The sequence below is a fragment of the Scyliorhinus torazame genome, chromosome 3 (genome assembly GCF_047496885.1).
Source record: "Scyliorhinus torazame isolate Kashiwa2021f chromosome 3, sScyTor2.1, whole genome shotgun sequence".
NCBI lineage: Eukaryota > Metazoa > Chordata > Chondrichthyes > Carcharhiniformes > Scyliorhinidae > Scyliorhinus > Scyliorhinus torazame.
Genome location: NC_092709.1, coordinates 141,460,722 through 141,473,843, shown reverse-complemented (window position 1 = coordinate 141,473,843; position 13,122 = coordinate 141,460,722). Strand labels below are relative to the sequence as shown.

Genomic DNA, 13,122 nt, shown 5'->3' with positions numbered 1-13,122 from the left:
TGGTCCCGGGGCCTTCCCTGCCTGCATGTTCCCGATTCCTTTTACCACCTCCTCTACCTCAATCTGCGCTCCCAGTCCTGTCCTCTCCTGCTCCTCAACCTTCGGGAACTCCAACTGGTCTAGGAAATGCATCATTCCCTCTTTCCCTTCCGGGGGTTGGGCCTTATACAGCCTCTCGTAGAAGACCTTAAATATCCCGTTCACCCTCTACGCTCTCTGTTACATCCTTCCTTCCTCGTCTCTAACTCCTCCGATCTCTCTCGCCGCCCCACTCTTCCCAAGTTGTTGGGCCAGCAGTCGACTCGCCTTCTCTCCGTATTCATACTGTACTCCCTGTGCCTTCCTCCACTGCGTCTCCGCCTTACCCGTGGTCAACAAGTCAAAGTTCGTGTGTAGTCTCAGTCTTTCCCTGTGTAGCCCTTCGTCCGGAGTCTTCGCATATTGCCTATCCACCCTCAGAATCTCCCCAATCAGTCTCTCCCTTTCTTTACCCTCTTGTTTCCCCTTATGGGCCCTTATGGAAATCAGCTCCCCTTTCACCACCGCCTTCAGCGCCTCCCAGACTACTCCCACCTGGACCTCTCCGTCATCATTGACCTCTAGGTATCTTTCAATACATCCCCTCACCCTTCCACATACCCCCTTGTCCGCCAACAGTCCCATCAAAGTGGGCGTTGCTCCTTTTCCTCACCTAGTTCCAGATCTACCCAATGTGGGGCATGATCTGAAATGGCTATAGCTGAGTACTCCGCTCCTGCCACCTTCGGGATCAGCGCCCTTCCCAGGACAAAGAAATCTATCCGGGAGTACACTCTATGGACGTGGGAGAAGAAGGAAAACTCTTTACTCCTCGGTCTAGTAAATCTCCAGGGATCCATTCCTCCCATCTGCTCCATAAAGCCCTTAAGCACCTTGGCCGCTGCCGGCCTCCTCCCGGTCCTAGATCTGGACCGGTCCAGCCCTGGGTCCAGCGCCGTGTTGAAGTCCCCCCCCATTACCAACTTTCCCATCTCCAGGTCCGGGATGCGCCCCAACATACGCTTCATAAAGTTCGCATCATCCCAGTTCGGGGCATATACGTTCACCAGCACCACCGCTTCACCTTGCAATCTGCCACTCACCATCACGTACCTACCCCCACTGTCCGCCACTATGGTCTTCGCCTCAAACGATACCCGTTTCCCCACCAGTATTGCCACCCCTCTACTTTTCGCATCCAAGCCAGAGTGGAATACCTGTCCCACCCATCCTTTTCTTAATCTGACCTGATCCGCCAGTTTCAGGTGCGTCTCCTGAGGCATAACCACGTCTGCCTTTAGCTTCTTTAGGTGTGCAAATACCCTTGCCCTCTTAATCGGCCCGTTCAACCCTCTCACGTTCCACGTGATCAACCGGGTTGGGGGGCTCTTTACCCCCCCCCCCTCGTCGACTAGCCATCCCCTTTTTTAAACAAGCTCCTCACCCGGTTCCCACGCAACCGCTTGTCCCCCAGACAGCATCCTCCCGTCCCGACCATCCCATCCCGTAACAGCTCCCCATTCCCCTTAGCAGCAGCAACCCAGTTAATCCCCCCCCCCTCCCAGATCCCGCTCTAGCTTGATTGCACCCCCCATATTGCTTCCCAGAGTCAGCAAACTCTGGCTGACCTCGGCTTCCCCCGTTTATCCTTAGCCTCCCTGCGTGTGAGGCCCCCTCGTTCCTACGCCCCCTTTTCCCGCCACAATTTCCATATCGCGGGAACAGAGCCCGCGCTTCCCTCTCGGCCCAGCCCCTAATGGCGCAGCTCCCTCTCTCCTTCCCCATCCCCTTCCCCACCAGCGCACACATTTCTTCGTGTCCCCCTCCTTCGAGGGGAAAAAATTCCCCCATCTGATTTACAATTTCTTGCCACCACCTCGCTACTTCATTCCAAACATCCTTTCCCAAATCTAGTCCAACTTCTCCTCTTGAATGAATGTCCACGCCTCCTCTGCCATCTCGAAGTAGTGGTGTTTGCCCTGGTGTGTAACCCACAGTCTTGCCGGCTGCAACATTCCGAATTTCACTTTCTTCCTGTGGAGCACCGCCTTGGTCCGATTGAAACTCGCCCTCCTTCTCGCCACCTCCGCACTCCAATCTTGGTAGACGTGGATCACCGCGTTCTCCCATCTGCTGCTCCGTGTCGTCTTAGCCCATCTCAGGACCATCTCCCTGCCCTTGTAGCGGTGGAATCTCACCACTATTGCTCGCGGTGTTTCCCCTGCCTTTGGTCTTCTCACGAGGACCCGGTACACTCCCTCCATTTCCAGGGGGCCCGTCGGGGCCTCAGCTCCCATTAAGGTATGGAGCATCACGCTCACGTACGCCCCAACGTCCGCTCCCTCTGCCCCTTCGGGAAGACCCAAAATCCTTAAGTTCTTCCTCCTCGAGCTATTTTCCAGGGCTTCCAATCTCCCCATACACCTGTGTAGCGCCTCGTGCGTCTCCGTCCTCTCCACCAAGTCCTGTATCTCGTCCTCATTTTCGGCAGCCTTTGCCTTCACTCCACGGAGCTCCATCTCTTGGATCGTTTGCGTCTCCTTCAGCCCCTCAATCGCCTGCAGCATCGGCGCCAGCACCTCCTTCTTGAGCTCCTCCACACATCGCCGGAGGAACCCCTGCTGTTCCAGGCCCCATACCAACTGGGCTCCCTCAGCCGCCATCTTGCTTCTCCCTTCCCTTCTCTGCCACTGCTCCAGAGGATCCTCCACAATCTGGCCACTACTATCACTTCTTTTCATCCACACCCGGGGGGACTCCTTCCTATGTCGCCTCACACTGGGTTTAGCCTTTGAAAATTTCCGTTGGGGCTCCCGATAAGAGCCCAAAAGTCCGTTGAAACGGGAGGTGCCGAAACGTGCGACTTAGCTAGTCATCGCCGCACCCGGAAGTCACCCATATGATTGTTTAAATGCTTTTTAAAAGATAAAATTGTACCCGCCTCTGGCAGCTCATTCCAGACACTCACCATCCTGTGTGTGAAAAAACTGCCCCTTTGGCCCCTTTTCTAACTCTCACCTCTCACATTAAACCTATGCCCTCTAGTTTTAGACTCCGCGGCCTTTGGGAAAAGATGTTGACTATCTATCTTATCTCTGCTTCTCATTAGGTGCAAGGTGAATTGGACATTCTGAATTCTCCCTCAGTGTACCCGAACAGGAGCCGCAGTGTGGCGACTAGGGGATTTTCACAGTAACTTCATTGCTGTGTTAATGTAAGCCTACTTGTGACAATAATAAAGACAGGTGAAATCTTCAGCAGTCAGCTCTCTCTCAATAGGGGAGATCAGCTTATGGTCTTCAGGGACTATGGCAACTTTCATTACTTAATTAGAAATTACTTCAAAGGGTTGTGAATATTTGGAATTCTGTACCTAGAGCATTGTGGATGCTCCATTGTCGAATACATTTAAGGCGATGATAGAGAGACTTTAGATCTCTCAAAGAATTAAGGGATATAGGAAGCAGGAAGGCAAATGGAGTTGAAGCCCAAGATCAACCATGATCGTATTGAATGGTGAAGAAGGCTCTACTCCTGTTCCTATTTCTTTTCTTCTTATTTTTTCATTTCATTGATAAACGTTACTGCAATCTTATTGGATTAAATGGCCGCTGCTACTTAATATATTTAAATTTGGGAGAAATTCCATTCCAGTAAACAGCTGTTGCTTTTCTTTAATTGATAAATCTCAAGGGCGTGGCTCCATTTTTCATAATTCCCATCAAACTGTCCTGCCCCATGACAGTTCAGTTATCAATTCCTTCTTACCTTGGTCACTTTTGAGAAGCAAGCCGTTGTAATGACATTCACAGTTTTTGCATCATTCCTGTAAATAAATCATTCCTTTAGTAAGGTTCATCCTGATGGTTCTCCAGACTCTAGACATTTTTTTGATATTCTACAGGGATCAATTCATGAGCAGTGGCAACTTTCCAGTATTGAGACTACTCTTCATATTTGAGTCTAGACACAGAGTATCAACAAGTTATTCCACCCTGTGAAATTATTTCACTGCACCTGTTTTTATTTTTGCCCAACAACCATCCATATCCACCTTCCAAGAAAGTGCGCAAGAACAGGAACCCGGACCTATCTACTCCCTGGCTATGGAGACACTTAAACCAACTGTTGCGGGACACATGGTGGTGCAATGGTTAGCACGGGGCTGATGAACCCACGCCACTGTCCACTTGGAGTTTGCACATTCTCCCCGTGTTTGCGTGGGTCTCACCCCCACAGCCCAAAGATGTGCAGGGTAGGTGGATTGGCCACACTAAATTGCCCCTTAATTGTAAAGAAAAATAATTGGGTACTTTAAGTTTATTATTTTAAAAAAACAACTGTTGCATTCCCACCAATAGCCTGGATGACATGAACTAATTCACCCTACATCAGAGACAAAACCTCGGAGTCTATACACTAAACTACTCAACAGGTGCTCCCTTTGTCTTGCCTCTCACTATCCTATATTGAAGTTCTCCAAGCATAGGCAAATTGAGTGTCTCTAGTCACCTTAAGGCAAACAAGATCTCTATTTATTTGAACATAATTGGTTGGTTTACAACCTATTAAATATATAGGGGTTGGAGCAGCATGGTGGCACAGTGGCTAGCACTGCCGCCTCACGGCCCCGAGGTCCTAGGTTCGAGTCCCGGCTCTGGGACACTGTCCGTGTGGAGTTTGCACATTCTCCCCGTGTTTGCGTGGGTTTCGCCCCCACAGCCCAAAGATGTGCAGGGTAGGTGGATTGGCCACACTAAATTGCCTCTTAATTGGAAAAAATGAATTGGGTACTCTAAATTTATTAAAAAGGAAAAAATAAAAATATAGGGGTTGACACCTGACTGACAAAGATATGCAGTTTTCTCACAAGTCACTGGGGTTTAAGTTTCACATGAACAACATCTGTAATCACAGATGTTGATTCATGAAATGGAATAATTTGGGGATCTCATTATTGGTGGAAAGCTTTAAAAATTTTGCCAGCACAACCCATAATTCATCTGCCCCCACAGGGAAACAACCAATATATATATGTTTGAAAATTAATGCTGTTACTTTTGTTGGCAATCGTGTCTTCTGTAGAGTCTGTAACCTAAAAATGTGAGAATCATGTAAAAGCACTGATGAAAGCTGATAGTGAATCAAATATTTTTTTTTTTTAAGTTTTAAATTAATTAAAGGGAGGTGGGATTCGCAGTAGGCCAGCATTTATTGCCCATTCCTGATTGCCCTCGAGGTGTGTTCTTGAACCACTGCCGTCCATATGTGGTATAGGTATACCCACAGTATACCTATAGGTATATCCAGGGAGGGAGTTCCAGGATTTTGACCAAGCAACAGTAAATACACAGAGATGCATCTGGATGACTCATACAGGTCTCCAATTTTACAAATATTCAAGGATGCAAATTAAAATTTGGATCAAAATTTTAATTAATCCCTGAAACTGCATTCTTTGAGCTGATTCAGGTCCTTGGGCGGGATTCTGCGGGAATCGGTGAGGCGGGCAACTCTGGCGCGAAGGAGTGGCATGAACCACTCCGGCGTCAGGCCGCCCTGAAGGTGCGGAATCTTTTGCACTTCAGGGGCTAGGCTGGTGCCGGAGTGGTTTGCGCCGCGCCGGCCGGCGCGGAAGGGGCTTGGCGCCATGCCAACCGGCGCCGAAGGGCCTCCGCTGGCCGGCGTGGGTTGGCGCATGCGCGGGAGCGCCAGCTTGATCCCAACGCATGCGCAGGGGGGGGTTCATCTCCGCGTCGGCCATCGCGGAAGGAATGGCAGCCGACGTGGAGAAATAGTGCCCCCACGGCACAGGCCCGCCCGCAGATCGGTGGGACCCGATCGCGGGCTAGGCCACTGTGGGGGCACCTCCCGGTGGCAGATCCCCCCGCACCCCCTGAGGCCGCCTGCGCAGCCAGGTCCCGCCGGTAAGTACCTGTTGTAATATACGCCGGCGGGACCAGGCGAAAACGGGCGGCCACTCAGCCCATCGCAGGCTGGAGAATCGCCGTGGGGGGCGACCCGCGATTCCCGCCCCGCCAATTCCCCAGCGCCGGAGAATTCGGCAGCCGGCCGTGACGGGATTCACGCCGCCCCCTCCCCCCCCCCGGTGATTCTCCGACCCGGCGTGCGGTCAGGGAATCCCGCCCCTTGTCTTTTTGATTGCTAATCAATTAAAAACATGTTTTAATTTACGCATGTTGCAGTGAAACATTTTTCTGCAGCCTTCCCAATTGCTTAATCCCTCAGAACCATCATAAATCATTGAAACTTACCCAGAAAGAGGCCATTCAATCCATTGTGCCTGTGTTGTCCAAATAAAGGCTGTATAATCTTGTCTAAATTTCCAGCTAAGTCTGTAGTCCCATAAATTACAGTGTTTTACGTGCTAATCAAAGTAATTTTTTATTGAAACAAGGGATTCTGTCTCTAACCACCATTTCAGGCAGTGAGTGCCAGATCTTCAACATCCTCTGTGTTTGAGGTTTTTTCCCCAACTCCTCTTTATTGCTTCAAATCTATGCCCCCTGTTATGGACCTCTCTTCTAAGGGAAATAGGTACACAAAGGAGAACCAGTGGATGTGATTTATTTAGTTTTCTAGAAGGCTTTTGACAAGGTGTGGTATAGAAGGTTGTTAAATAAGTTAAGAGCCCATGGTGTTAAGGGTAAGATTCTGGCATGGATAGAGGCTTGGCTGACTGGCAGAAAATGGGTATAAAGGGGTCTTTTTCAGGATGGCAGCCGGTGACTCGTGGTGTACCTCAGGCGTCGGTGTTGGGACCACAACTTTCAACAATATACATTAATGATCTGGAAAAAGTAACTGAGGGCACGGTTGCCAAGTTTGCAGGTGATACAAAGATATGTAGAAGGACAGGTAGTATTGAGGAAGCAAGCGGGCTGCAGAAGGACTTGGACAGGCTATGAGTGTGGACAAAGAAGTGGCAGATGGAATACAATGGTTATGCACTTTGGTAGGAAGAATGGAAGCACAGACTATCTTCTAAATGGGAAAAGGCTTAGGAAATCAGAAGCACAAAGGGACTTGGGAGTCCTAGTTCAAGATTCTCTTAAGGTTAACGTGAAGGTTATACCAGGTTCAGCCGGCAGTTAGGAAGACAATGCAATCTTAGCATTCATGTCGAGAGGGCTAGAATACAAGATCAGGGATGTACATCTGAGGCTGTATAAGGCTCTGGTCAGACTCCATTTGCAGTATTGTGAACAGATTTTAAAAAACATTTCAAGTACCCAATTCATTTTTTCCAACTAAGGGGCAACCTAGTGTGGCCAATCCACCTACCCTGAACATCTTTGGGCTGTGGGGCAAAACCCGCGCAAACACGTGGAGAATGTGCAAACTCAACATGGACAGTGAGCCAGTGAGCCGGGATTGAACCTGGGACCTCGACTGGGGTGCGGGAGCACGGTGAAAAACTGAAGGGAGTGGAGAAGGCCTTGTCGCAACACAGCAATCAGTTCACCTCGATGGACGAGGAGCTGCAGAGGGTGATGGAGGCCAACAAGGGTCTGCGAGCCAAAGTGGAGGACCTGAAAAACAGAGCCAGGCGGTAAAATCGAAGTATCGTGGGCCTGCCCGAAGGGGTGGAAGACCTGAGGCCAACGGAATATTTCGCCAAGATGTTGGCGGAGCTGTTGGGGGAGCGGGAAGATCCCTCCCTGTATGAACTGGATTGGGCTCATAGGGCATGGAGGCCTAAACGAATGAGCCGCCAAGAGCAGTGATTATTTGTTTTCGTAGGTACCGCGTGAAGGAGACGGTCCTGATGGGCGAAGTACAAGCGGGAGGTGGTGGACGTTTATACCAGGACTTTACTGTGTAGTTGGCGAGGAGGCAGGCGGCCTTCGGCCTAGTGAAGACAGCACTGTATAACAATGGTGTGCGGTTCAATGTAGTGTACCCAGCTAAGTTGAGGGTGACCTACAACTCCAAAGACTTTTATTTTGAGACGGTGGAAGCAGCAGAGGTGTTTGTGAAGGCAGGAGTGGGGCAGAAGTGAGAAATGGGACTGAAGATTGGTCTTGGACTGAGGGGGGGGTGGGTTGTATGTAGCTCTATTTTGTTGTTTTTTTTAAAATCGCATGTCGTTATATGTGCTAAATGAGTTGAAGTGCACATCTCCAAAAATCTGTCCTGGTCCACCCACGTCGACACTACCACCAAGAAAGCACAACAGCGCCTATACGTTCTCAGGAAACTAAGGAAATTCGGCATGTCCACATTAACCCTTACCAACTTTTACAGATGCACCACAGAAAGCATCATATCGGGCTGCATCAAGTCTGGTATGGCAACTGCTCGGCCCAGGACCGCAAGAAACTTCAGAGAGTCGTGAACACCGCCTAATCCATCACACAAACCTGCCTCCCATCCATTGACTCCATCTACACCTCCCGCTGCCTGGGGAAAGCGGGCAGTATAATCAAAGATCCCTCCCACCCGGCTTACTCACTCTTCCAACTTCTTCCATCGGGCAGGAGATACAGAAGTCTGAGAACACGCACGAACAGACTCATAAACAGCTTCTTCCCCACTGTCACCAGGCTCCTAAATGACCCTCTTATGGACTGACCTCATTAACACTACACCCTGCATGCTTCATCCGATGCCAGTGCTTATGTAGTTACATTGTATATATTGTGTTGCCCTATTATGTATTTTCTTTTAATCCCTTTTCTTCCCATGTACTTAATGATCTGTTGAGCTGCTCGCAGAAAAATACTTTTCACTGTACCTCGGTACACGTGACAATAAACAAATCCAATCCAATCCAACGTTGCCTATTTGGACAAGGTAGGAGTTGGGATTTTCTTTTGCAATGATGGCTCTTTGGGGTTTGTGTATTTACACTGGGGTTGTATGTTTAAGGGGATGTCTTTGTTTTCTTGGGACCACGTGGATTGGAGGGGAGTGAGCCTGGGCAGGGGCCTCCACACTGGCTAGTTCAAGCTGGCCAGTGAACGGGAGTGTGGTGGGGGAGGGGTGGCCATTGGAGCCTGGTAGAACAGGTTTCAACGGGCCTAAGGGGTGTGAAAAATGGGGGGGGGAGGGGACTGATACTGGATGAGGTGTTTTCGAGAGGAAGTGGTTGGGGGGGGGGGGGGGGGGGATTCAGGGTGGGGAGTGGGGGGTTCGATGGTAACAATGGGACAAGCCCAAAGGGCAGGGCCCGGAGTTATGGTGATGGCCGATAGAAGAGCGGGGGCCTCTAGTTGGGATAGTTACGTGGAATGTGAGGGGTTTGTTGGAGGGAGGTTTTCAGTGTCACCTCAGGGGTAGGGCTCGTAAACCTGGAACCAGAGGCCCTAGACGCCATTTTTGGGGCGTTGGACCGGCTCGGGTGGCAGGCGGGTGGGGGGGCAGATGATTGATTGTTAATTTTTGTTTTTTACCTGGAATGTACAGGTGGATGTTTTGGTCTGTATATTGAGCGGAGTGCGGTTTGTGTGTGGGGGATTGTTATTGTATTGGCTTTTGTTTGTTTTTCTTTGGTTGTTTATTGATGAAAATGTTGAAAATGGGGACAATAAAAAGATTTTTTTTTTTTTTTTTTTTTTATAAAAGAAACTTACAGGATACTGGGAGGCCTGGATAGAGTGGACATGGAGAAGATGTTTCCACTCGTAGGAAAACATAGAACCCGAGGCCAGAGCCTCAGGCTGAAGGGTCAATCCTTTAAAACAGAGATGAGGAGGAATTTATTCAGCCAGAGGGTGATGAACCTGTCGAGCTCATTGCCGCAGAAGGCTGTGGAGGCCAAATCACTGCGAGTCTTTAAGACAGAGATAGGTAGGTTCTTGATTAATAAGGGGATCAGGATTAATAGGGAGAAGACAGGCGAATGGGGATGAGAAACACATCAGCCACGATTGAATGGCGGAGCAGACTCAATGGGCCGAACGGCCTAATTCTGCTCCTATGTCTTATGGTCTTAAATAGGCCTTTCCCATCATAATGGAGGTGTATATCTCCGCTCAGTCTCGCCGTGAACGACTGCGCTATCCGGTCGCCAGAGCAGGAAGGGATCTGACGCCCCGATCTCTCGACCCGCAGATGCAACCCCAAACCCCCCGCCCGCAACTCACCTGTTGGGGTGTCCTCAAGCCCCCACGCCCCGCACCCCACCTCATTCGAGCAGGCACGATCCTCAACATGGGCAAAATGCCAGCTGGGTACCTTGGCACTGGCCAGCCTGGGATCCTGACTGTGCCCCAGCCAGATGCAGTAACATCTGGTCACCCTGGCAGTGCCAGGCTGGCATACAATTTTGTCTGGTCCCCCTTTGTGGAGACCAGTGCTAAACAGCGCTCCGCTGGACTCACCTTGGTGAGGCCGATAGATCCCGGGGGCTAGTTAGTTCTGGGGTAGACATAGTTAAGTGAACAGTTAAGCTTACTTAACTATGCAAATCTGGATCCCGCCCATTGTGGGCAGGATCCAGATCATGACATCAAGCAAAATCTCGTTAGATCTCGCAGGGCATAACGACCATCAGGAATCCCGGAAGAGGCCTTTCGCAGGATTTACCGGCTAAGTCCTGTCCCAATTCCAGCGGGAAGCGGCTGGTAAATCGGGCCCCATATGTTGTCAGGTTGAGTTCACTAAATTGTCAATCATTTATATACTATATATTTATTTTTTCATTAAAATTTTAGAGTGCCCAATTCAGTTTTTCCAATTAAGGGGCAATTTAGCATGGCCAATCCACCAACCCTGCACATCTTTGGGTTGTGGGAGCGAAACCCATGCAAACACAGGAAAAATCTGCAAACTTCACACGGACAGTAACCCAGAGCCGGGATTGAACCTGGGACCTCTGCGCTGTGAGGCAGCAGTGCTAACCACTGTGCTGCCCTTTTATATACTATTTATAAGTTTTATAAAGTAGAAGATAGATTGTTTCGTACTCTATAGTCATTCTACATTTCAATTGCGAAATGGTGTCTTTCCTCTCAATTCCCTTGCACAGTTACTTTTGTGTGGTTCTTCGCTGTCTGGTCTTTCACTCAAATGGGACCTTGTCCAGAACTTTGCTAAAATCCAGTCCTGTGGCAGCAATCCCATGTCCAAGGAGAATTGAAAGATTGTGATTGTGATTAGTCTTTCCATACTTCCTAGGATACAATACCTCATGCTCAAAAGGTAACCAAATCAAAAAGCAAGCGGTTTTGCATGGCAATGAGTCCTGGAACCAAACTTGCATCTTTCTGATCAGGTCAATATTTTCCCTGACCCTCTGTGCGAACAAGGTATATATAAATGAGGATTTAATTAATTATTTGAGATGAATAGTTAATAATGAAACTTGAATCACTTCAAACATCTCTTTAATATTAATTGGAAGAAATATAACTTAATTGATAAGTAACTACTCATGAATACCTAAACTTACCAGATGTTTCTTTTGTACAGTTCTATCATTACATCCAGGGACATCTTTGCTGCTTTCGGGTTGCTGTCCCTCAACATGGTGTACATAAAATTTTGCAAAATCTGAGAATATACAAACACAAGGTTCATTTAATCTCACAGGACTATACTTAGTATTCAACACCAATTTGTTTTTGTTTTTTAATAAACTGTCTACAATTAAGTAAATTTAACTCAAAACACATTTCATACTGGGGAAGAAAATCAAAATCAGGAGTTTTTTTCAATAAAAGAAACATTAAAACCCTACCACATAGGAGGCATGTGGGATATGCAACTATTTCTTGATGCCACTAATGAGAGTAATTCTTGTGTGCGCCTCAGGATATCTCCATAAAAATAACAAACGTCACAACCTCCACCCAGCACAAGAGCCAATCTAGAGTTATGAAATGAAATGAAAATTGCTTATTGTCACAAGTAGGCTTCAAATGAAGTTACTGTGAAAAGCCCCTAGTCGCCACATTCCGGCGCCTGTTCGGGAAGGCTGGTATGGGAATTGAACCGTGCTGCTGGCTGCCTTGGTCTGCTTTCAAAGCCAGCGATTTAGCCCTGTGCTAAACAAACCCCAGAAAATTACATTATTGTCTCGAAGTGCAGTTAAAACTTCAGCAACTTGTTGCATTAACTTCCTACATACTCCTAGGAATAGGAAGGATGTGAAGAATGAATGGGGAAATTGCTGGGTTGACCCCAGTATTACGACATGTGAAACTATAGCGACACTTATTGAAGGGAGGTTAATAAAAACTGTTACCACGGTATCCATTTTAATATGCATGTGCCATGATGAGGTTTTACTCTGCCTCTCTACTTAAAGGTCACAAGTACATAACCTTTATGCATGTATAGTTAGTGCCCCAAAATTACGTGAGAAATGCTACTCTGACAGACGGTCTATATAGCCCAATAACATTGAAGTTTAGCTCTCATGTAGACCCAACCTACATGGTAGACTGTGAACTATTTGCATTTCACTGCTTGCAGTTGTGTTGAATGCAACAAATGAAAAGTACTTTCCAGTCAGTTGTTGCTCTCTCCTGCAGCAAGATTCCAATGTTTCTCATACTGGAGAATCACTACAAAAGTCATTCTTGTTGCTAAAAGCACCCCTTAACAGGAGTGGGCTGATTCTTCTCACTCAATTAAATCGGGAAGACTGATTCCGATCAAATTACTTTTGAATCACAACCATACTATATATCCACACCCAATCCAAGTTTCATTTATTTCAACTATTGTACCATTTATATCTAATTTATGCCTAACCTTTTTCCATTCTCCTCTTCTTCAGTTTTGGCTATTTTCTGCTTTTTAATTACAGCCTTCTCTCTTCCTTCTCTTCTCTCTTTCATTTTTCACTACCTTTCTTTCGCCTCCCGTCATATCCTATTTTTATCTCTCCTGTTTGCAACTGGTATTGGAAACATGGGCTACAATGGGAAGCAATGCTGGAGGAGCTGCTATATTCAGGGGGCAGAATACAGACTCTCCTAGTGGTGGACTTTTGTAAGGGGACTGACATATTCATACGGAGGACTTGTGAGCCTGGGTCAGTGATTTGCTCCAAAGTAGGATATGCCCCTTCCCAATACTAGTCCCAGCAGGATAATAAACAAGTGGACACAGGGTGAATCACAGTAAGAAAAA

General features: G+C 48.0%; 1 protein-coding gene across 1 annotated transcript in view; it reads right to left on the bottom strand.

The window, feature by feature from the left end:
* Positions 1 to 13,122, bottom strand: part of sdad1 (SDA1 domain containing 1) — a 113,081-nt gene that overhangs the window by 79,820 nt on the left and 20,139 nt on the right. The window contains exons 5-6 of the mRNA XM_072496304.1: positions 11,435 to 11,535; positions 3,787 to 3,844 (exon numbers count right to left, since the gene is read on the bottom strand). Coding sequence (XP_072352405.1) covers positions 3,787 to 3,844; positions 11,435 to 11,535 — 159 coding nt within the window. The remainder of the gene's footprint in view (positions 1 to 3,786; positions 3,845 to 11,434; positions 11,536 to 13,122) is intronic.